This window comes from Mastigoproctus giganteus, chromosome 4 (assembly GCF_048544385.1).
Source record: "Mastigoproctus giganteus isolate SK-2022 chromosome 4, ASM4854438v1, whole genome shotgun sequence".
In the NCBI taxonomy this organism is placed as follows: domain Eukaryota; kingdom Metazoa; phylum Arthropoda; class Arachnida; order Uropygi; family Thelyphonidae; genus Mastigoproctus; species Mastigoproctus giganteus.
Window position 1 is genome coordinate 107278884 of NC_143578.1, and position 26600 is coordinate 107305483.

The 26600-nt window shown below is 38.6% G+C and overlaps 1 protein-coding gene across 3 annotated transcripts in view; it reads right to left on the reverse strand.

The window, feature by feature from the left end:
• The window catches only part of PIG-O (phosphatidylinositol glycan anchor biosynthesis class O), a 145493-nt gene that overhangs the window by 48248 nt on the left and 70645 nt on the right, over window positions 1–26600 (reverse strand). For all 3 annotated transcript variants that reach the window (XM_090372867.1, XM_090372864.1, XM_090372866.1), the window contains exon 5: window positions 14258–14558. In XM_090372867.1, coding sequence (XP_090228993.1) covers window positions 14258–14558 — 301 coding nt within the window. The remainder of the gene's footprint in view (window positions 1–14257; window positions 14559–26600) is intronic.

Sequence of the window (26600 nt, forward strand, 5' to 3'; positions counted from 1 at the left end):
GACGATAATTGGTGGTGACTTTTGGATCCTTTCCTGGCTTAGGAAAGGCAAGAACGATTGCCTTTCGCCAGGAGTCCGGAAACTGCCCTTCAGTAAAGATTCTGTTATACAGAAGGAGCAGACAATCCATAGATTTTGATGAAAGATGTTTAATCATTTCATAATGGATGCCATCTGGTCCAATGGCACTTGCTTTGGAAAGAACGAGGCTCTTTTCAGTTCCAGAATAGTGAAATCCTCGTTGTAGGGATAAATGCTCTTTGATTTAAAGTTAAGTGCCTGTTTTTCGATTTGATATTTCAGGACCAGGAACTCTGGGGAATACGAAGATGTTGCAGAGATGTTAGAGAATGTTTCCCCAAGAGAATTGGCTATTGCAGTTGGATCTGCAATAGCGCATCCATTATAATCAAGGATTGCAGAAGGGTGGGATGTATATTTTCCCTTCATTTTCCGATTTTATCCCAGTCTCCTTAGAATTAGTAGCCTGGTTAATAGATGAAGTAAAACGGATCCATGATTCCTTTTGACTCTGAAAAGAAATAGAGACAAATCTGCTTATTCACTATCAATATCTGATTATCAATTTCAAATTTTCAAAAAAGATTCTGTTTATCTGCATTTCTTTGTGTTTCTTTATGAATTTGGATATGCTGATTCTAAATATGATATTTTTCATGTAACATCAGTGGTTTGTCCAAAAATGAAAGAAAAGTAAATATGCAATAATATACAGGGTGTTTAAAAATGATGGTCAATAATTTAAAGGTGAAAAGTACAAACTAAAATAAACAAAAAAGGTCCCAGTGAACATCGGGCCACAAATGAACGGTTTTCGAGATAATGCACATTTTCAGTTAAGATCTGCCACTGACTATGGGAGCACTAGTTAAGCAAAAAGCTGTAAATACTTTGCTAAGGGTGGTTTTATTAAACATAAGATAATACATATTTAATTTTTGGTTTGAACACCACAAGTTTTACAGATGTTACAAAAGGTAGCAGTAGTAGTGGCATGTGATGCAAGAAAGCAAGTGTATGAGCTTATGCAGCATCAGCCAAAAAAAAAAAAAAAAACACACACCATTCTCTCCAAATGCCTGTCCAGTTCCTCCTTAAATTTATTCAACATACCAACTTCTACAACGACAGATGGAAGTTTGTTCAAGCAATTAACCACCCGCTGGCTAAAGGCAAATTTCCGCACATCTATTCTACATCTGTCTTTTCTTAATTTGAATTTATGCTCCCTTAGATTCGTAATCTGAACAAGTGGAAGGATCCCATCAGAATTCAGTGTGCTCAACCCATTCAAGGCCTTATACACCTCAATCAGATCACCACGCAGGTGCCTAGTCTCCAGCCACTACAATTTGCAGAACTTAAGCCTCTCTTGGTAAGAGGATCCCTTCATTCCCCTCACCAATCTTGTTGCCCTTCTCTGTACACACTCAAGCAACTCTACATCCTTCCTAATATGAGGCGTCCAGACCTACACGCAGTACTCAAGGCGTGGCATGACCATTGCCTTATACAGAGGGACAATCACCTCCTTTTCCCTGCTAGCAAAATTCCTATATATTATTGACAAAACCCCATGACCTACCCAGGCAGCCTGTCTGCATTGCTCAGAAAACTTTATATCAGACTGCACAATTACTCCTAGGTCTTTTTCATTTTCTACCACCTTAAGTGTAGTACCACACAGTTGGTACATTTCTCTGGGGTTACTTCTACCCATAAGCAGTACTTTGTATTTGTCAAGGTTTAACTTCAGATGCCACTTCTTAGCCCATCTGCCCAAATTTTCTAGATCCTGTTGCAGTAGCACACTTCCATTACTGTCATTAACAACTCTGCCAACCTTTGTACCATCTGCAAACTCGACACTAAGCCTGATATACCTTCATCAATATCATTCATAAATATACAAAACAACAGTGGACCCAACACTGAACCCTGTTGGACTCCACTAATACCATTAGTCCACGAAGAGCAGCACCTATTGATTACCACCCTCTGTCTTCTCCCACTCAACCATCCTTTTATCCATTGTAGCAACTTACCCTTAATACAATTCTGCTCCAATTTGTACAATAGTCTTCCATGCGCAACAGTCTCAAAAGCTTTCCTGAAATCCAAATATATGATATCAAAATTATTTTTTGCATCCAGTTCCTTTGTAACCACATCATAATATTCTATCAAATTTGTCAGACAAGACTTTCCCTTAACAAACCCATGCTGTGTCTGAATTATTGCTGCAGTCTTGTCTAGATGATTCTGCAATGTATCTTTAACCAGTGACTCCATTATTTTACCCGGAACAGAAGTTAAACTAACTGGTCTGTAATTACTCGTGTCACCCTTCGATCCCCCTTTGTGAATTGGAGATACATTTGCACATCTCCAATCCGTGGGAAACTCCCCTGAGTCCAAGGATGCTCTCATAATTATGGCTAAGGGTTTGCTTAGTTGCTTTGCCGCATCCTTTAATATAACTGGATAGATCCCATCCACCCCAGGTGCCTTTCTTATGTTTAACTTCAATAATTTCTCCTCCACTTTGCTCTCAGTTATTACAAAATCATTAAGCACCCTGCTACAATTTGATAACCTTCTGCCATTTTCAAACCTTAATAACTCCTCATGTGTGAATGTAGATGCAAAATACTCATTCAGTTTGTTTGCTATCTGAGCAGGATCATCAACAGTTGAACCATCGATATCAAGTGGACCAATCAGATTCATCCCCTTCCTTTTAGAGTTTATATAAGTAAAGAAATCCTTGCTCTTTTTCTTAGCATCCTTTGCCATAGATTTCTCGTAATCTGCCTTCGCCTGCCTAACCTCCTTTTTGACCTGATTACACACTAGCTTATATCTGTCATAGGCTTCTGAGTCGCTTGATAATTTATATGCATTCCATGCATTTTTCTTCTCTGTCACGAGTCTCATTAGTTCATTTGATAACCATTTAGGCCTAAACCTTGAACAATATTTCTTAATAGGTATGAAACTTTTAGCAGCATCCACGATTAATTCCTTGAATGCTTCCCACTTAGAATTTACTGTTGGTAACATCGTCAGTTGATCCCACTGTACAGAATTTAAAAACTGTCTGAGACCAATGTACTCACCTTTACGGAAGCAAAAACCCTTTCCTTTACCCCTGATGGTAATTATATCTTTAAGTAAATCCCACATCAGTACACTGTGATCACTGCCACCTAGTGGTTCCTTTATCTGCAAATTCGCCACATACTGCAAATTCTTAATACACGAATGATCACTGCTGATAACCAGATCAAGAGTATTACCCTCTCTGGTTGCCTTTCGAACATGCTGCTGCAGAAAACAATCATCCAATAAATCCACTAGCATGTAAGTGACCAATCCACAAGTTCCAGTCAAATCTGGAATGTTAAAATCCCCCATTATAAGACACTCTGATTTACTGGCCCATTCTATTTCTCTGCACAATTGCTCATTATACTCATCAGATTCATTAGGCCTATAACACACACCTACTCTCATTTCTCCTTTCCCAGTGCTTATGTCACACCAAACAGACTCAACATTGCATTGTCCACCAACATCAATTTGATGCACTTCCTTAGATTTTATGTGTTACTTAACTAACAGCATAACCCCTCCTCCCTTCCTGTCCTGTCTATCCTTTCTGTACACATTGTACTCCCCAAATTCCAAATCTGCACTGCTTCTGTCTGTGTGATACCACGTCTCTGGTATCCCAACAATATCTGCCTTTGATGTCTTAACTAGTACTTCAAGTTCATCAAATTTATTAACTATACTCCTAGCATTGGTGTACATGCCAGTATACATGCACCTGTTTCTACTCTTAGTTACCCTACCCTAACAGTTATATCTCTATACATTAAAAAAGTTTTTCTCCTAGTGATATTTATTTGAGCCAATGAGAGATAAGGGCAGGGAAATTACATCACTACAAATGCGCAGGTAAATAATTACATTGTTGTCTTTCATTGAAAGACAACTGCATCCATAATGTTCACCAACCACGTGCTCCACTCTGTAATACATGACTGTTCCACTGTAATGTAAGCTGATAAAGGGACCCAATATAGTTGTATATTTGTAAATAATTTAATATTTTGTAATATTTTAAATACTTGTATAAAGTAGCCCCCTATCCACGGGGGATACATTCCAAGGCCCCCCCAGTGGATGCCTGACACTGTGGATAGTACCGAACCCTATATATACTATGTTTTTTTCCTATACATACATACCTATGATAAAGTTTAATTTATAAATTAAACTTTATCATAGGTATGTATGTATAGGAAAAATGTATAGGTAAGAGATTAACAACAATAACTAATAATAAAATAGAACAATTATAACAATATACTATAATAAAAGTTATGCAAATGTGGTGTCTCTCTCTCTCTCTCTCTCTCTCTCTCTCTCTCTACGTGATGAGATGAAGTGAGGTGAATGACGTAGGCATTGTGACGTAGCATTAGGCTACTACTGACCTTCTGACGATACATCAAAAGGAGGATCATCTGCTTCGGGTGATGCTGAAGCCTTTTGGTAGAACACTGTATTTGGAAGTTGTTGTTGTCTCTTTCTTTTTAACTCATCAAAATGTTGCTGCAGAGGTTGTAATCCTTCGGTGATCATACAGGTGAATTTAATACTGCATTCCATCCAAGGATCATATTCCATAATTTTGCCCTTTAATGTCTGCACAATTTGAAACACTTCGGCAAATTTCGGTAATGCTTTCCACATTGCTGGTTCTGCTTTAGTTTCTTCTTCATCTTCCTCTATAGATGACTCAACAAGTTCTTCCAATTCCTCATTTCTTAACACTTCTTGATGGCCTTCAATATGTTCTTCCACTTCTTCATCAAGCATGTCGGCAAATCCTTCTCCACCAACTTGTCTCGCTGCATGAATGATGATTTTCCTAACTTCTCCATCGATCCCTGGGAAGCCTTTAAAATCATTCACGAGTTCACTCCATAAGTTCTTCCAGCAGGCATTTACAGTTTCTGGTTTTAATTCATCCATTGCAGCTTTGATGAATGTTATTGCATCAGCAGTAGTGAATGATTATCAGCACTGCATTATGTCCAGATTAGGGTTTGCATCAATTGCTGATCGAATGCGATCATATACTAGGCAGGTGTATGTGGCCTTGACAAACTGAATGATGTCCTGGTCAAGGGGCTGAAGCAATGGGATTGTATTTGGAGGTAAAAATACAACCTCAACATTTTCATTTTCATAGCAAACAGATTCAGGATGTCCAGGTGCATTGTCTATTATTAATAGGACTTTAAATTCCAACCCTTCCTCTTCCAAGTATTTTTTCACTTCTGGGATGAAGCACTGGTGGAATCATTCCATAAACAAGATGGCTGTCACTCACGCTTTCTGATTATGTTGCCAGAACACGGGCAGATCATTTTTGTTTTTGAGAGCGTCAGTTCTTTGCTCTGTACACTATGCCTGGCTTTATCATATGCCCTGCAGCGTTACTACATAGTACCAGAGTTAATTTGTCCCTCCATGTTTTATGCCCTGTGCCTCCTTTGCACTTTTATGAATGTAGATTCTATTGGGTATCTTCTTCCAGAAGATGCCCAGTTTCATTGCAATTGAAGACTTGCTTTGGATGGTATCCTTTCTCCTTAATCAACTTCAACTCTGCCGGAAATGTGTCAGCAGATTCTTCATTGGCATACACAGCCCCCTCCAGTAATTTTTATATTTTTCAGTCCAAATCTATTCCTCAATCTGTGTAACCATCCCTTACTTGCAGTAAATAGCTTGATGTCACTTGTTTCAGGGGCTTCTTTGCTGAAGTCTTCGTATAGGCTCAATGCTTTCTGGCACAACATGTTGCTGTCAATTGTGACACGTTTTCTGTTCATGTCTTCCACCCACAAATTTAATGCTTTTTCATCTTAACTAAGCACTTATCATGCACTGTGGCCATAACCTTTGCAGTCTGAGGTGCAACAGCAAAACTAGCATGAATTTCTTTTTCCTTCTTCACAATTTCACGGATTGAAGATTTGTTCTTAACGTAGAACCTCAGCATACGAATTTTTTTCTTTCCTTATTAAGTCGAGAACTTTCAACTTTTCACTTAAAAGCAGCACTTTATGGCTTCTCTTTGGTATATCTAAATTTCCAGCACCACTACTCTTGTGGGTGCCTCCGTAGCCATTTGGGCAGGAGCAGCAGTGTGTAGCACACGCTTCTTGATTACACCAGGGTTTGAGCCCATGACCACCAAATACGGAGGATGCGGAAAAGGTCAGGGAATGACCACCGCATATCCCCGGAGCAATATGGCCTTAGTTGCTAATGCTCCTAAAAACCAAATAACAAACAAACTACTCTTGCACTTTGGGGCCACTATTCAGTAAAATAAAGGTTACTTGAACACAAGCACTGCAATACCACGACAGTCGATCTGATAACCGAGATGGCTACTAAGTGACTAACAGGCAGGTATACAGTGTGGATACACTGGACAAAGGGATGATTCACATCCTGGGCGGGACAGAGCAGGATGGCACAAGATTTCATCACGCTACTCAGAACAGCGCACAATTTAAAACTTATGAATTGTTTATTTCTGGAATTTTCCATTTAATATTTTCCGACCACAGTTGACTGTGGGTAACTGAAACCCCAGAAAGCGAAACCACAGATAAGGGGGGGGGACTACTGTAGTTTGTAAATATTTTAATCCTGCTCTTTCAGATGCAACAATATTCCTCATGCATTATGGAACCTGAAGCAAAAGGCCTTTTACCAAGTGACCTATGTAAACACAGGTAAATAATTACATAGTGATATTTATTCCACCTTGAGAATGCTGCATGGTGGCGTAGCCAATGTGAGAAGAGAGATGGGGTCACGTGGTACAAGTGGGCTGGGCAATTACACCACTACAAATGCACATGTAAATAATTACATAGGTCATTTCCTGATTAGATATCAATCATAGTGGCACAGTGTTTGGGTAAAGTGCCATCTGTGGTTTTCCACATTTCCATCATCAGTACTCTTGTGATGAATACAGAACCTCTGTAAAATCCAGAAAAGTGTTGTGTGTTGCATGTGTAGTTTAGTGTTGGGTTCTGTTGTTTGTGCTGGTGTCTTGGCCCCTAGTGGGAATCCACGTTGCCCGCCATCACACAGTACTCTGGCTGCTCTCCATCAGGGATCACCCGAGCTATTTGATGGAGAACAAAAGAAAAAAAAAAAGCATGAGTGAGGAAGATAGCTGAAGGATGTGAGTAAAAAGGGGAAGGAAGAACATCAGTGCATTTAAACAGATGTCTTTTATATAGAAAAGATTTGACTTACTCTGTTATACCTCAACATTTTACTTATAAAAGCACATAAGGGGGTTGGCGAGCAAAGCCCCCTAGTTATTATTATTATTTTTTTAATTAAAGTTTTTTTTTTGTCCCCGCTATTTAAAGTCTTTTTCTTTCTTTTTCCCACAGAATTTATTTAATCTTACCTTACATTCGATTATCCAGAAAATTTGGCTATCCAGAAGAGGTTTGACATTAATCATTCCGGTTAACTGATGCTCCTGTATTAATCTTTTCTATAAGTAAACAAGCTTTAAAAAAATTACCATGTGTACACTAAATTTCATACACACAGTACTCGGACACACAGTTAGCGTACACACACTACTCGGACTCCCTTCAGTCACTATCTGGCAGAGTAGAGGTGGCAAGATTATACACTAGCTGATCCGTAAGCCTCCTAGAGAGTTACCAATAGGTTCAGTCCAGTGTACTAACTAGCGGCCGGCCTGCGAACATTGTTTTAGAGCTGTACCCTCGAAATGTAAGGAATAATGGATCATGCCACGATGTTAATCATAACCTCAAAAGTCATCAATCATACTGCATGATGGAAGAGATGGGGAAGGGTTGATCGGAACTTAGCTCTAGAGACTAAACACGGGTTCCACCACATCAAGCCTCCAATAAGCAAAGTGGTGGTATTGCACCGGTTGATGAGAGTCGTCTACCACCTGGTACTGCCTCGTAACACAGAGGGGCGGCATTCCCCCATGTGGTGTGGGCGTCACACCTCGCCCCTGCTTACGTTAGTTCACACCTGTGACAAGGACCATATGGGCTACATTCTGTTCACTGTGACAGCTCTGTGAGGAAAGACATTACCTTCAGTTAACATGTGATAAAAGAGCAGTTTAACAAAGTCTAGACAAACTGCTCTTTACAAAAATGATGAACAAGAATCTTACCATGATGCATTATGTAAAGTCACATGAGTGGCTTGTGAGAAGACATGAAGTTTTGAACAGCCACTGACAGTGATTCCAGCTCGAGCCACAAATACCCACCACCTCCAAACAAGTCATTTTCTACAATGTTAATGGAACAGAATATGTTTTGCCATTCCCTCCAAATGAAAAAATGAAGGTTTATCAAAAATTAGATTGAAGAATATTCAAACTTATCAGTGCAAAGAGCACCAACAAAGAACTCCCGAATCCACTCAACATGCTATCAGCACCAATTAAAACAGGCTTCTTTGCATATAAGAATCATATGAATTCAGAACAGCTAGTTGTCATTGCATAAAATCCCCTTCACAAAGCCTATCAACAGTATCCTTGATACAAGTCCTCCTACAGATCAAGCAAGCTCTGAAGCAAGTTGCCACACTGTAAAGTCTCTGTGATCCCTCAAAGTTTGGGACAGATGACAGTCATCCTTCGTAAAGTACAAAACAGCCTGGACAGGTAATCCAGAGAGAAGAGTTCCATAGTCTGCTTACAACAACGTTCATCTACCTATCCGGCTATCTTGGTTTAGAGTTGTTTTCTACCACTTTTCCCATTTCTCTACACCTCAAATAATATCCAAGTGGTTGTCTTCTGTGGCATTTTCATGATGATAACACCCTCTTGAAATCAACAGAGGTTACAAAGAAAGGCTTGGTTTTATCATATCATATAAAAGAGGTTTGAGAACGAGGGTAGCCTGTGCGAACATACATTTTTGCCGCTCCTGGAACAGAGAAGTTTTTTCTGATTTATTTTCTGTTTTATTAGCTTAAATTGGCATATTAACTTATTTTCTGGAGTAGTTTTGTATTCTTATTTACGATACTTAGATTAAAGCAATTTAGACAGAGATTTTGTAGGTATTACTTAGTATCGGAAAGGGTATCAAATTCACGTGTTTACCTTTTGTAAAAAGCTGCCATTGTAACGCGATACAAAATATCTCGAACTAGATAGCATAATCTATTGTATAGTACATAATATTGTAAATTAATCAGATAATTAATCTTGTTGAACTTCATTGTCAACTAAATTGTACTTTTCACTATACATATAACGACTTGGGTTATGTAACATAAATAATTAGTAAAAAATAAATAATTAATACTTAACTTGATACGGAAGTTATATAAAGGGACTTTGTAGATAACACTCGATACTGAAACAGAAATATAGCGTTATAACTGTGTTGAGATATAAGTTTAGAGTTTTTAATTCTGTACTGGAATTGAAATTTTATTGAAATTAAATCGAAATCATGACTCTGACCAGAGCAGCAAAGCAAAAGGCTCAAGCTAATGGGAGTGCTGTGGCTCAGGGGAGAACTGAGGGAGGCAATTGCCCTCTGAATCACATCTTATTAAAATGCACTACTTGCTTGATGTTTGTGGAGCAGTCAGGTATGGGACATGATACTGCCGTGGGGGATGTCTTTGTGAGTGTGCGCGATGCGAGGAGTGTAAGGAAATCAAGCGACAACTCAGCATTGTTATGGGCCTATATGAGAGCTTGAAGGACAGGGTGGATGCCCTCGAATGATTAAAAGTGAGGGGCCCATCAAGCTCTCACTGCACACACCAATGCCAGAGCTTGCATTTGGTCATCACGCAACACAGCGGCAGCCCCCAAGGCAAAATGCGCTGGTCCCAAAGGAACTAGTAGTTGTTGGTGACTCTATTGTCAGGGAAACGGGAAACATGCTTTGTAAAAAGGATAGGTGGAAGAGGACCAGGGTATGTCTGCCAGGGGCAAAGGTTGATGACGCTGTAGAGCGGATATCATCTTTTAAGGGCACAAAAGGTGATATAGTTGTACACTTGGCACTAATGATATTAAGAGTAGGAGACCAGCGGAATTACTTAACAAGTACAGGTCACTGTTGAAAAAAAGCCGTGAATTAGGGTTGAGTTTGAAAGTGTCTGCAATTCTACCCAGACACGATAGGAGGGAGTATATGATGAGAGCCCTGTCGATCAATTCGGCCCTGGAAGGATTGTGCAAGGCTCAAGGGGTAGAATTTTTTTCAGCCTGGTCTGTACTTGTTAACAGGAGGGACAGCTTCTACAGGGATGGGATACACTTAAATAGAAAGGGTGCAAGAATGTTTGCTGATGCTATCGAGGCAGTGTTAGGTGGGTCGGAAAACTTCTAGATTGGGGGGATACAAGGACTAATAGATTAACAGTAGCCACTGGCAGAGGTGAAAGTGATTCTTGCACTGCTTCTATTGGAATGAGCCACAGCCTGGAAAATAAGATGCAGGATATTTCAGAGACTGCTGGGAATCATTGGGGTACAAGTAAACACATGGGTTGTGTTAGGGTAGCTAAGAAAAAGAACAGGTGCATGTATACTTGCGTGTACACCAATGCTAGGAGTTTAGTAAATAAATTTGATGAATTTGAGGTATTGCTCAAAACATCAAAGGCAGAAATTGTGGGGATTTCAGAGACGTGGTGTCACACAGATATAAGGAATGCAGAACTGGAATTTGGGGAGTACAATGTCTACAGAAAGGATAGACAGGGTAGGAAGGGAGGAGAGGTTATGCTATTAGTTAAGAAATACATAAAATCCAAGGAAGTGAAGCCAGTCGACACTGCTGGACAGTGCAGTGTCGAGTCAGTTTGGTGTGACATAAGCATTGGGAGATCAAAATTGAGAGTAGGAGTGTGCTATAGGCCTGACTCTGATGAGTATAATAAGAAACTGTACGGGGAAATAGAGTGGACCAGTAAATCAGAGAGTCTTATAATGGGGGATTTTAATTTCCCAGATATTGACTGGAATTTGGGGGCTGGTCACTCACACACTAGCAAGGCTTTTGTGGATTTATTGGATGATTTTTTTCTACATCAGCATGTTCGGGAGGCAACTAGAGGGAGTAATACTCTTGATTTGATTATCAGTAGTGATTCTTCATGCATTAAGAATCTGCAGGTAAATGAACCACTAGGTGGCAGTGATCACAGTGTGCTGAAGTGGGATTTACTCAAAGAGGTAACTACCATTAGGGGTAAAGGGAAGGGTTTTTGCTTTCGTAAAGGCGAGTACGATGGACTGAGACAGTATTTAAATTCTATACAGTGGGACCAACTGATGATATTACCAACAGCAAATTCAAAATGGGAAGCATTCAAAGAACTTATCTTGGAAGCTATTAGGCTTTACATACCAACTAAGAAATATTGTTCAAGGTTTAGGCCTAAGTGGATGTCAGATGAACTAATGAGACATGGCAGAGAAGAAAAATGCATGGGATACACACAAATTAACACGTGACACAGAAGCCTATGATAGATACAAGTTGATCTGTAACCAAGTTACAAAGGAGGTTAGGCAGGCAAAGGCAGATTACGAGAAATCTTTGGCAAGGGATGCAAAGAAAAACAGCAAAGAGTTCTTTACTTATGTAAACTCTAGAAGGAAAGGGATGAATCAGATTGGTCCACTTGATATCGATGGGTCAACTGTTGATGATCCTGCTCAGGTAGCTAACAAACAATGAATATTTTGCATCGACATTCACACATGAGGAGTTATTCAGCGAGGGGAATGCCAGAGGTGTATTCAACTCTGGCAGTAAGCTAGAGCATCTTGTAATAACTGAGAGTAAAGTGGAGGAGAAATTTTTGAAGATAAATACAAGAAAGGCACCTGGGTTGGAGGGGATCTATCCAGTCATATTAAAGGAGGTAGCAAAGGAAGTAAGCAAACTCTTAGCCATAATTATGAGAGCTTCCTTGGACTCAGGGGAAGTACCCATGGACTGGAGATGTGCAAATGTGACCCAAATTCACAAAGGAGGATCGAAGGGCGACACAAGTAATTATAGACCTGTTAGTTTAACTTCTGTTCCTGGAAAATTAATGGAGGCACTGGTTAAAGAAGCACTGCAGGATCATCTAGACAAGACTTCAGTCATAGCTCAGACACAGCATGGTTTTGTTAAGGGGAAGTCTTGCCTGACCAATCTGATTGGATACTATGATGCAGTCACAAAAGAACTGGATGCAAGGAATAACTTTGATATTATATACTTGGATCTTAGAAAGGCTTTTGATACTGTTGCACATGGAAGACTGCTGCACAAATTGGAGCAGTGTGGCATTGGAGGCAAATTGCTGCTATGGATAAAGGGACGGTTGAGGGGGAGAAGACAGAGAGTGGTTATCAATGGACACTGCTCATCGTGGACTAATGTTATTAGTGGAGTCCATCAGGGTTCAGTATTGGGTCCATTATTGTTGTCTGTATTTATAAATCATACTGATGATGGTGGTATATCAAGCTTAATGTCCAAGTTTGCAGACGATACGAAGGTTGGCAGGGTTGTCAAGGACCCTACTGACACTATGCTACTGCAACAGCATCTGGAAAGGTTGAGCAGATGGGCTGAGAGGTGGCAAATGAAGTTTAACATTGACAAATGTAAAGTACTACATATGGGAAACAGCAACCCCAGAGCAACGTATCAACTCTGTGGTACTACACTGACAGTGGTAGAGAATGAAAGGGACCTGGGGGTGGTTGTGCAGGCAGATATGAAGTTTTCTGAGCAGTGCAGACGGGCTGCAAGAGTAGCTCATGGTGTATTGTCGATGATATATAGGAATTTTTCTAGCAGGGATAAGGAGGTGATTATTCCCTTGTATAAGGCAATGGTCAGACCACACCTAGAGTACTGTATACAGGTCTGGAGGCCTCATTTCAAGAAGGATGTAGAGATGATGCTGGAACGAGTACAGAGAAGGGCAACAAGATTAGTGAATGGAACAAAGGGGTGCTCTTACGAAGAAAGGCTTAAGTTTTGCAAATTACAGTGTCTGGAGACTAGGCACCTGCGAGGTGATCTGATAGAGGTGTATAAAGCCTTGAATGGTTTGAGCATGCTCAATGCTGATGGGATTCTTCCTCTTGCTCAGTATAATCACCTGAGAGGGCATAAATTCAAATTGAGAAAAGACAGATGTAGGATAGACATGAGGAAATTTGCCTTTAGCCAGCGGGTGGTTGGTTGGTGGAATGGACTTCCATCCCTTGTCGTGGAGGTTGATAGCCTAAATAAGTTTAAGGCTCAGCTGGACAGGTATTTCGAACGAACAGAGGGGTGAAGTGGAAGTGGTTATTTTTTATTTTTTTATTTTATTTTTATTATTATTTTATTTTTTGGCTGATGCTGCATAAGCTTGCTTTCTTGCATCAAATGCCTCTACTAATGCTAATGCAAACTTATCAGTGCAAAGAGCACCAACAAAGAACTCCCGAATCCACTCAACATGCTGTCAGCACCAATTAACACAGGCTTCTTTGCATATAAGAATCATATGAATTCAGAACAGCTAGTTGTCATTGAATAAAATCCCCTTCACAAAACCTATCAACAGTATCCTTGATACAAGCCCTCCTGCAGATCAAGCAAGCTCTGAAGCAAGTTGCCACACTGTAAAGTCTCTGTGATCCCTCAAAGTTTGGGACAGATGACAGTCATCCTTTGTAAAGTACAAAACAGCTTGGACAGGTAATCCAGAGAGAAGAGTTCGATAGTCTGCTTACAACAACGTTCATCTACCTATCCGGCTATCTTGGTTTAGAGTTGTTTTCTACCACTTTTCCCATTTCTCTACACCTCGAATAATATCCAAGTGGTTGTCTTCTGTGGCATTTTCATGATGATAACACCCTCTTGAAATCAACAGAGGTTACAAAGAAAGGCTTGCTTTTATCTGGTTAAAAATTTGCATGTTATAATAAGATGTCCTCAATTTGTTTACAAAATCTGATAGACATATAGTTTTATATATATATATATATATATATATTTTTTAAGTTCATTGTATTTTTGTTCTTAGCTTTTGAAAGCCAGTACATCACATATATACACATATAAAAACAGAAATAACTTACCTAAGGCACTACTTTTCGATAATTTCAAAGAATCTTCGAAATCTAATGATGCAGCTTCATGGAAGGTGACTAGAACTAAATACAATATAATAGTGAGACTCATAATCATTATTGCTGGTGCCAAACCATCTCCTGCCACTAGGAAAATTAGCAGTAATACCACTGCACTCAAAAGGGTATGGCTGGTTAAATAAATCTGACTGGTAGTGAGAGACCAAGGTTCCAGGACAACAAGAGGATTGAAAAACAAGATTATTAAGATGGCAACTATAAGTACTAAGGCAACTTGGCAGAGGATAACCTGGAAAAAAAAAAAATTATATTTTTACACAATGTTCTTAACTTAATATACAAGTATCTTTCTTATTTAAAACCAAAATATTTAATACAAAAAATTTCAGAAAAGAATTTAAACAAAGTAGATATTTTACCTTGTTTTACTGTTTTTAAATTATTCATGTAGTCAGTCATCTTTACTCTGATTTAATCCATTTCTGCTTTATTTTTATTTCAGTTCTATATCTGGTTTTCTGTTCAACCACACACTCATAGTTCTATTTCCAGTGTGGGCTCTTCAATTGCCTTTTAGGCTTTCTGGCAAAAATTTAACACTTCAAACTGAAATTTCTTTCTTAACCACTAGAAGTTGCTAAGGTTCCACAAAGTGATGGTTTTCCGTTTGGGCACCAATTTTTTTTTTTTTTTTTTTCATCCTTTCTCTTAAGACGTTAGAAGAAAAAACCAACGTGTCTCCAACCTCTTCTGGGTACAAATACTGGTTCATCTGATACGACAAATTTTATTTATATTTTCTATTTCACATTTCTGCAAGCTTTATTTTTTATCTGATCTAATTCTCTTTATTTTATATTATTTGCTTTTTATTTCGATTGTAGTAATCTGGCTCTCTGTTGAGTCAGTAGTTATACTTGCAATAATGATAATATTATTCAGAATACATTTAACAACTTTTTATATCAACATTCTAAAATTTTGCTTATTCATTATTATTTGTTACTATTACTTGAATATATTTTTACTACAGAAAGAGAGGGCCCCACATATTAATATTCGTTCTTCTCAGTTTTGGTGGGTGACCCATAATGTCACCAAAGTTGTGCAGCATAAAGCAAGATGCTGTGTAGTTCACTTTTTTTTTTTTTTGAGTAAAAAATTTTCAACCCACTGCAAGATGGAAGCCTCCTCAAAAATTTTATGTTGAAGGAAATGGACCATAATCTGCCACGCTGGTCCAGTGTGGGTTGGCAGATCAACCGTATTTAGGGACTTGAACCCCAGTCTACTCAAAGAGCGTGTGCTACTGCACTCCCGCTCCTGACCAATCGGCTAAGAAGGCTGAACGGTCAGGTTTTTGTGTACTCCACACTTTTATATTACTAAGATATCAACATGGAAATGTAGTTTTCTTTTGGCCTTATAGACATACAACTTACGTACTTATGAAACAAAATTCTTAGATATCATTAGTGTATAATTACTTAATATACTCTGCTCAACTTTCCTACATATTTCACTGAATTATATTTTCATGCTTTCTTCTTAAAAATATACTTACATTAACTTATGGTTGTGAGGTTTAATTGCTTAAGCAGTGACATCAATTCATAAATTACTTCGCTATAATTTAATTTTAAATTGCTTTCAATTTCTTCCAACTATTTTTTTTTTATTTTTTTTTAATGAAAACTCCAAGCACAAAAGGTATTAGAACATATATTACTTAGTACCATGCATGGGTTGAAGGTTGAGAAGAGGAAAGAAGATACTTGTTGACGACTTGAATCTCTGTAGATTGTAATTTTCAGGAAATACATAACAAAGGAGGTTGTCCTAGAAAAACGAACTTGAAAGAATTAATGAGGAAGAAGAAAAGCTGGTTCTGTGCATTTAAAATTGAAAAGTAAAAGTATCCTGACTACTTGCTGCATGTGTTTAGACTGGTTTGGAAGAGAGAACGGGGGAATTATAGAAGCCAATTCAGAAGAACAGTGCCCATGGAAGTATCTACAGAAAAGGCATGCAGCAGAAACAAAGTCTATGAGATAGAGTGGAGAGACACTTTGTTAAAGACGGGTCATTAATTAACCTGATAGCCCTCTTTTGAAAAGAATCTAGAGGGAACTGACCTGCCCCAGATTATTAACAATATTCAGCAGACAATGATTTGTACAGAGTGAATGGGTGTTTGGAAGTAAAGTAATGTCTATAGCGAAAGAGAAAAACCAGGTTTTTTAGATACAGAGGAAGCAATATTTGTGATGTGCTTATGCCAAGGAAGATTAGAAGTCAAGGTAATCCCTAATAGATATATGATCTTATCTAGAAATCTGAAAAATTTTGCTGCTATGCTTATTTTCGACAACCTTCGAAAATAAGCATAGCAGCAAAAGAATCCTTTTTGTGAGATTATTATTATTAGCCATATGGTGCAAGGAAGCCTAGGGCTTATGCTGCACCAGCCAAAAAAAAAAAATTTTCTGAATTACCCTGAGAGAGAGATACAAGACAGCACTGAGTTTTAGAAGGATTGAAATCAACTTAGTTACCTTTGTCCTACTGGAGAATTACCGAGCAATCAGCATTTAAGAAACTGGAGATGTTGAAGTTTTTTATGCAGGGCAAGGTTTCTCAAACTGGAAGGTAGAATGAAATGAGCAATCATCAGCAAAAAACTATGGATAGTATTTCAAGTCAGTGGAAGATGGTCATTAATATACAAGAGAAAAACAGTGGGAGAAAGAAAGGACTGAACCTTGGGAAATACCTGCATTAGTCGAGAAGTTAGAAGACAGAGAACCATCCACAATCAAACTCAGTGAGTGGTCAGAAAGAAAACTGGATATCCAATTACAAAAAAACAGTTGATAAACCATAAGGTGGAAAATTATTTAAACGACCTTAATGCCAAACATGATCAAAAGACTTTGAAATGTCAAGAGCAACTGCTTGAGTCTCACCAAACATTTCCATCAAATTTGAACACAGATGAGTAACATAAGTTAGCATATCACCGTGGATCAGCACTGACAGAATCCATTCAGGTGATCATTGATCAGATGGAAGCCTTACAAACAGTTCAAAAGCTGGGTAGTTAATAGATTTATCCATCACTTTAGAAAGAGTAGAAGTACAATGAGATAACTAGTTGAAGGGATTTGTCGGTATTTTTAGGAACTGGCTGGATGTGAGCAAATTTCCAAGCAGAATGGAAAACACCTATAGAATTAGAGAGTGAAAAAAGGCAACAGAGACCAGGAGTAAGCTCAGGAGCATAGGTTTTAAGAACAAGTGGTGAAATACCATTAGGACTGACACTTTCTTGGCATCAAGGCTGTTTAAAATTCTTCTGATGGAATCCACAGGAGGCATGAAATGAACTGTACTGGGATTTGTAGGAGGTGGTTTACCAATATAACATCAATACATGAGTTTGAAGAAAGGTAGGATGCTAGCAGGTCAGCTTTATCTTTGGCTGAAGTGGAAAAAAAACCATCTGGTTTTGACAGAGGTGGAAATAAAGATGAAAAAAAGTTGCAGCCAATAGCATTGGCAAGAGAGCAGAATGCACAATTACTATTTGGACAAGAAGCAAGTTTTCTACTACTCAGCCTGTTCAAAATGCAGTTTAGATTGATTAATAACTGCTTTACAATTGTTACAAGCTTTGGTATAGGCAGAAAATGAATCTGGATATTTGGATACACACCAAATGCAATATGCAACATTCTTATCTTGAACAGCCTTAGCACATTTATTGGAAAACCAAATTTTAGATAAAGGATGAGATTTTAAAGTGGAGTGTGGAATAAATAATTTCATCCCTACAAGAATAATTTCACAGACACGATCTGAGCAAACGTTGACATTAGAAGATTGGAAACAGTAATCTGAACTAGGAAAAGAAAAGAAATCTCACAGATAACACCATTTTGCATTCTTGTAATGCCAAACAACATGGGGTTGAAAATGTCCATGAAAGAAAGGCTCCATTGGAAAAGAGACAATCACCAAGTTGTGATATGAGGTGCCATGAGGACCACTCACCTCAACCATGTACAGTAATACCCTGAAGTTACGCGATAGGTGGGTCCGACGAAAATCGCGTAAGTCGGGGTACAACTTTGCATATAAATACATATAAATTTTGCTTAATTGGGACCAAGGACTAACAAAAACACTAGTTTAGAAGAAAAATATTAATAAAATTGCTGTTCTTTATACATATTAATACAAAATATGTATTAAAAAAACAAATGACTTACGTTAAAAAGTTATTTCGATGTCGATGGCTTCATAAAATCTAACAAATTCGTCTGACGACACAGCGGGTTCCTTTTTTTCACGCAGAATTTCTTCGTAGCAAGCTAATAATGTTTTTATTCCTTGCTTTGTAGCTATAACGCGTTCTTCGTTGGAGTCTATGTTTTCTAAAATTTTTAAGCCCTTTACAATTGAGATATTTTCAATTTTCAACCTGTCAAGTTTGCAATTGTCATGTGCTTTTCGCCGTTGCTTCATTTAGGCCTGTAGCACGTGCAATATCACATGGTCTTTCATTTCGCTCAAAGCGTTTCACAATTTCATATTTTTTCTCTATCGACAGAGGCGGACTGGCCATAAGCCTTACCGGGGAAACCCCGGTGGGCCAGTGTGATTTTGGCCATAAACCATAGTGTGAGGCCACTATAAATTTTCCCGGGTAAGAATTTTTGATCCAGTCCGCCTCTGTTTATCGATAATTGCTTTTCTTTTTCTCTCTGAATCTGCAGTGTCTTTACCAGGACGCTTCCTTTTCACACCTTTTAATTTTACTAATTTTTAGGGAATAAAGCACAATTACAAAACGAGGAGCACGCTTGATACGCATAAACAAAGCTGCGCGCATGTAGCAACTGAATAAACAACACCATAAAGGCAGAGATACACTATTAACACCTCACATTTCTAGGGGTTACTACCATAAAACAATAAAAATCCAGTTGCGTTTCTGCTAGTGAAATCTGTTATAAACTGGTAGTAAAGTCGATCTAATTGCATTTGCGATTATACCGATAGCTGGAATTGTGTTGGTTTTTACGTTATTATGGTGAAATGTGTTTCCCCTTCACTGATATAAAAAACATAAAAGCAGCAAAGTTGAATTTTGTTCATCTTTCGCTCTCAATCTCCGCCGTCGCACCGGATATCGATAACATATGAAAAACGACCTTGAAGATAGTGGGCGGCAGCGTTGCCAAACGAAAAAATCAAGAACCGCGTAACTCCGAGTTCGCGTAAGTCGGGGTATTACTGTACTTAGAGGGTTGTTTGTGAGAAAAAAAAAGATCAAGCGTGCTGGCTGTGTGGTTAGAATTGTCTGCTATTCTAGCAGATAAATGAACAATCTGTGTGAGGTCATTTATAACTGCAAAAATCTCAGCATCTCAACTAGCTATGTCTGTGTGACTAGAAAATGCAAGCCAGCTGGATTTGTGAACATTAAAATCACCAAGAAAAATTATCTTACTGTTAGGAAAGTTGGACTGGAAAAAGTCAAGTTTCAAATAGAGGAAATCAAAGGGTTCCAAGCAATTAGTGGAGGTGAAAGAAAGATAGAAGCAACAGATGAATTTTACAGAAATGTGGTAGAGATATTTTAAGTCGGGGAACACAGAAAAGGCAATTTCACATAACTAAGTCTAGGATAGGGAATATAAGGGTGAACATATGCACAAGTACTACCTTTGAAGCAATAGGAATCGTACAGAGAATGATAGGATAACCGAGATGAGTAGTGGTTGAATCAAATAATAACTGGGATTTTGTTAGAAAAAGTACGTGGGATTTGGCAGACTAAGTGGAAGTGGACATCACTGAGATTTGAACCGAGATCACGTATATTTGTAAAATGAATGAGGAAGTATTTGGTAGGTTTGGATCTTTACAGGATAAGTTTCTTCCATTAGTCTGACTAATCATGATGTATTCAGTAGTAAGAAACAAGGAGGGAAGAACAAGTTGTACAAAGTAATGAAATATTTGGATATGGCACACATGGCAAGGATATATCCAGCTTCTTGACATAATGTGTCCTTAAAAATTAAACCCCACATACACAGTAGTTGGATTCCCCGCAGTCACTATCTGACAGAGTAGAGGCAGCAAGATATACACTAGCTAATCTAGAAGCATCCTAGAGAGTTACCAATAGGTTTGTTCTGGTGGGCTATCTAGCACTGGCATGTGAACACCATTTTAGAGCTGTACCCTCGAAATGTAAGAAAAACTGGATCTAGTGATAGTCGTAGCAGTAGTGCCAAATGATACAAGAAATCAAGCAAGAAAGCAAAAAAAAAAAACCCTACACAGTTTACCATTTCATATCCTCCAAGAATTTTTTGTCAAGTTCTTACTTGAATTTATTCAACCTATCCACTTCCACAACAACAGATGGAAGCCTGTTCCAACAATCAACCACCTGCAAACTTCCCCACATCTATCCTGCAACCATTATTCCTCAAATTCGATTTATTCCCCCCCCCATATGTGTAGTCTCGGCAAGTGGAAGAATGCCATTAACATTCAGCTTACTCAATCCATTTAAGCACCTCAATCAGATCTCCCTACAAGTGCTTAGTCTCAAGATGCTGCATTTACAGAACTGAAGCCTTTCTAGGTAAGAGCATCCTTTTTTCACCAATCTGATTGCACAGTTCTCTGCACCCATTCCAGCAGATCTACATTCTACCTAAAGTGAAGACTCCAGACCTGTGTACACCACTCAGGATGTGGCCTAACCATGGCCTTATACGGGATAACTACCTGCATATCTCTGCTAGCAAAGTTTCTGTATATCATTGACAAAACCCCATGAGCTGCCCTGGCAGCAAGTCTGCACTGCTCAGAGAATTTCATGTCTAGTTGTACAATTACCCCCCAGGTCTTTAGCATTAGTAGAGGCATATGATGCAAGAAAGCAAGCTTATGTAGCATCAGCCAAAAAAAAAAAAAACCACTCCCATTTCACCCCTCCATTCTTTCGAAATACCTGTCCAGCTGAGCCTTAAATTTATTTAGGTTATCAACTTCCACAACAAGGGATGGAAGTCTGTTCCACCAACTAACTACCCGCTGGGTAAAGGCAAATTTCCGCATCTATCCTACAACTGTCTTTCCTCAATTTGAATTTATGCCCTCTCAGGTGATTATTTTGAGCAAGAGGAATAATCCCATCAGCATTGAGCATGCTCAAGCCATTCAAGGCTTTATACACCTCTATCAGATCACCTCGCTGGTGCCTAGTCTCCAGACACTGTAATTTGCAAAACTTAAGCCTTTCTTTGTAAGAGCAACCCTTTGTTCCATTCACTAGTCTTATTGCCCTTCTCTGTACTTGTTCCAGCAGCTCTACATCCTTCTTGAAATGAGGCCTTCAGACCTGTATACAGTACTCAAGGTGTGGCCTGACCACTGCCTTATACAAGGGAATAATCACCTCCTTATCCCTGCTAGAAAAATTCCTGTATATCATTGTTACTGAGCAGTGCAGTCCATCTGCACTGCTCAGAAAACTTCATATCTGCCTGCACAATTACCCCCAGGTCCTTTTCATTCTCTACCACTGTCAGAGTACCACAGAGTTGATACGTTACTCTGGGGTTACTGTTTCCCCATATGTAGTATGTTACATTTGTCAATGTTAAACTTCATTTGCCACCTCTCAGCCCATATGCTCAACCTTTCCAGATCCTGTTGCAGCAGCATACTGTCAGTAGTGTCCTTAACAACCCTGCCAACCTTCATATCGTCTGCAAAATTGGACATTAAGCTTGATATACCATCATCAATATCATTTATAAATACAGAAAACAACAATGGACCCAACATTGTACCCTGAGGAACTCCACTAATAACATTAGTCCACGATGAGCAGTGTCCATTGATTACCACTGTCTTCTCCCCTCAACCATCCCTTTATCCATAGCAGCAATTTGCTTCCAATGCCACACTGCTCCAATTTGTGCAGCATTCTCTACTATTCTGAGTGTAGTAGTAGTAGTAGTAGTAGTGGCATGTGATGCAAGAAAGCAAGTGTATGAGCTTATGCAGCATCAGCGAAAAAAAAAAAAAAAAATCACACCATTCCGTCCAAATGCCTGTCGAGTTCCTCCTTAAATTTATTTAACCTATCAATTTCCACGACAGATAGAAGTTTGTTCCAGCAATTAACGACCCGCTGGCTAAAGACAAATTTCCGCACATCTATTCTACATCTGTCTTTTCTTAATTTGAATTTATGCCCCCTTAGGTTCGTAATCTGAACAAGTGGAAGGATTCAGCATGCTCAACCAATTCAAGGCCTTATACACCTCAATCAGATCATTTTGCAGAACTTAATCCTCTCTTGGTAAGAGGATCCCTTCATTACCCTCACCAATCTTGTTGCCCTTCTCTGTATATGCTCGAGCAAATCTACACCTTCCTAAAATGAGGCCTCCAGACCTGTATGCAGTACTCAATGCACGGCCTGACCATTGCCTTATACAGAGGGACAATCACCTCCTTCTCCCTGCTAGCAAAATTCCTATATATCATTGACAAAACCCCATGACCTGCCCTGGCAGCCTGTCTGCATTGCTCAGAAAACTTCATATCTGACTGCACAATTACTCCCAGGTCTTTTTCATTTTCTACCACCTTATGTGTAGTACCACACAGTCGGTACGTTTCTCTGGGGTTACTTCTACCCATATGCAGTACTTTGCATTTGTCAAGGTTAAACTTCAGTTGCCACTTCTTAGCCCATCTGCCCAAATTATCTAGATCCTGTTGCAGTAGTACACTGCCATTACTGTCATTAACAACTGTAAGATACAAAATCTTACAGAATAAAAGTAATAAGAAGTTGGTTTTATTAATTAAGGAATAGGAATTCTTGTTGCTAGTTGAATAAGATAGTAATATCGTCTGATTTCAATAATAAGAATTATTCAGTATGAAATATAAATTTAATGGGTAGTAAGAAATAAAGGCAGGGTCCGAGCCATTAACTTCCGTTATAAGCGGGGAATAAACTAAGGGAAAAAGTACTGTAAAGCAGCATGGGTCCAAGCACAAACAGATGTATTAAGATTTATGCGGGGTCAAACTTAAAAGTGAAAGCTACTTCAAACAGGATACCATCAGGTGCAAACGGCGCCTCCGTAGCCAGGTGGGAAGGGGCAGCAGTGCATAGTACATGCTTCTTGATTAGACCGGGGTTCAAGCCTGTCACCACCAAATACAGAGGATGCGGAAAGGTCAGGGAATGACCACCGCATATCCCCGGAGCAATATGGCCTTAGTTGCTAATGCTCCTGAAAACCAAATAACAAACAAACAAATAACAGGTGCAAACAAGAAGTGGTTCTTGACCAGCATTTAAGTTTCCTTAAATAGATGCTGTGGTCACTAGATGTCAGTTTCGTGTTTTTAAAGCGTTACAGGGTCAAACACTCCCCTCTCATTTAACTCCGTTAGATGAGAGGGGAGTGTTTTTATTTGGGATAATTGGCAAACATCAAAGGGCACGCTGTATGGGAGCAGATCTGGTAGAATAGTAAAAAGGGGAGTATTGAAACACATGTTTCTGGGCAGGCTGAGTAAGGGTCTTCTAACAAATGAACGGAGAAAAATCCGAGGATAAGTATAAGATTGGAGGGAGTCACTGGTAACAGGCGTGGCGACTCGGGAGTTAGATATGGGAGGAGAAGAACAAAAAGGGAGTGAAGGAGTTGGAGAGGGACACAAAGTTGAGGTTTTTGTCGATGTTTGTGAAGATGAGTTTGTCAATCACACAGAGTTGAGTTTTTTGTCGGTGCTAGTAAATATGAGTTAGTCGAAGACAAAGTTGAGGATTTTGTCGGTGTTAGTAAATATGAGTTAGTCAGGAACACAGAGTTGAGTTTTTGTCGGTGTTAGTAAAAATGAGTTAGTAGGCACAAAGTTGAGATTTTTGTCGGTGTTAGTAAAAATGAGTTTGTAGGCACAAAGTAGAGATTTTTGTTGGTGTTAGTGAAAATGAGTTACTAAAAGAGACAGAGTTGAGATTTTTGTGGAGTTAGTTAGAATGAGTTAGTACAGACAGAGTTGAGTTTTTGTAGGAGTTAGTTAAAATGAGTTATTGTTAGGAGTTAGCAGAAAGTAAGGGAGCCGAAATGGAGAAGCTAAAGGAAGGAAGTAAAGTAAGATAGCGAGGGAGAAATAAGGAGCCTTGGAGGATCGAAAGAAGCAGCCTTGTAGGGCTGAAGTAGGAACCTTGGTGAGCCCGAAAGAAGCAGCCTTGTAGGGCTGAAGCAGAAGCCTTGGTGAGCCCGGAAGAAGCAGCTACTCTGACCTGATGAAAATAATTCATTCTTAAGAAATAAAGGTACCCGAGACCCAAGAAGGAATCCAGTAATTTATGTCGAACTCCCCTAATGATTGTGAGATGCGACCCAGATGGAAAAGATCCACTACTTGCTTAGAGAAGGATGTACCCTGAAGTCTGCCAAGTTATCTAAGTAAGTGATTAGTTTACTTGAGTACTCTCACCATCATCACAAAGACTTATAGACACCCGATAACCAATTTATCAGAACTTTTGACTAAACACTGTGAGATATGTATAGGAAGTACTATATTGTAATGAATAAAGTTAGTGAACGGTATGAACTGAAGGACATTAGCCAGGGCAAGTCAATATATATAAATAAATTTTGGAAGGGAATAGATATATATAAAATTTTTGAAGTGATTGATACCTGTTAATAATTGGTTAAATAAGTGAATGACTAAGTATGAATTTTGGAAGGGGATAGAGGGAATAGACGGATGTCAGTAACCTTCAAATGTGAAAGTAGTTAATTGTAGAAATTTGATAGTGGTGTAATTACCTAGATTAGAGAAGGTTGTAGGCTATAATCTGTTAGAAAACAGAGTAATGATTTATACTGAAATTAAGAGTATAGGAGCTTTATCAATTTGGAGTAGAAATTGTTTTGTAATGAAAGGAAAATGTTAACAGATTCTTTCAAAAGTCAATTGAACTGAGGAGTAAGGAAGTAAAAACATTATTTTGTTAGTTTAAAAGAGGGGAGATTTGATTATGATATATGTAAAAGAGATAACCCTACTTGATTATACTCAATAGGCAAAAATACCTTTGCTCATATACATTCAGTTCTAAGAAGGTGAAGTTAGATTTATTTAGTCATGTGTTTAATAAATTTCTTTTGTATTGATGTATCTTTGTAAATATGTACAATAAACTATTTTTATCCAATATGGTGTAGTTTTTGTTGTTCTAAATACCAACCTATCTGAAGGAGAATAAAAAGTAGATATATATATCAAGAGTAGTTCCCCGAACCTGAAATTTTCTGAGTAGATAATAGTCAGGTGCGCAAGTGCGGAGTTTACTTTAAAGGGGAACTAACCAAAATAAATAAGTGAAATAAAAAGGATAGATAAAATTATAATTAAAATATTGTCAAGTTAAATAGGAGATAAATAAGTGAAATAAAAAGGATAGATAAAATTATAATTAAAATATTGTCAAGTTAAATAGGAGATAATATATCTCCTATTTAACAGATAATATAAAAGAAAAACATAAAAAACCAAACCCCAACACAACCCTGCCAACCTTTGTATCATCTGCAAACTTCGATACTAAGCCTGATATACCTTCATCAATATCATTGATAAATATACAAAACAACAGTGGACCCAAAACCGAACCCCGTGGGACTCCACTAATAACTTTAGTCCACAAAGAGCAGCACCCATTAATTACCACCCTCCATCTTCTCCCACTCAACCATCCTTTTATCCACTGTAGCAACTTACCCTTAATACCATTCTGCACCAATCTGTACAATAGTCTTCCATGCACAACAGTCTCAAAAGCTTTCCTGAAATCCAAATATATGATATCAAAATTAATTTTTGCATCCAGTTCCTTTGTAACCACATCATAATATCCTATCAGATTTGTCAGACAAGACTTTCCCTTAACAAACCCATACTGTGTCTGAATTACTGCTGCAGTCTTGTCTAGATGATCCTACAATGCATCTTTAACCAGTGACTCCATTATTTTACCCAGAACAGAAGTTAAACTAACTGGTCTGTAATTACTCGTGTCATCCTCCGATCCCCCTTTGTGAATTGGGGATACATTTGCACACCTCCAGTCCGTGGGGGACCTCCCCTGAGTCCAAAGATGCTCTCATAATTATGGCTAGGGGTTTGCTTAGTTGCTTTGCCGCCTCCTTTAATATAACTGGATAGATCCCATCCACCCCAGGTGCCTTTCTCATGT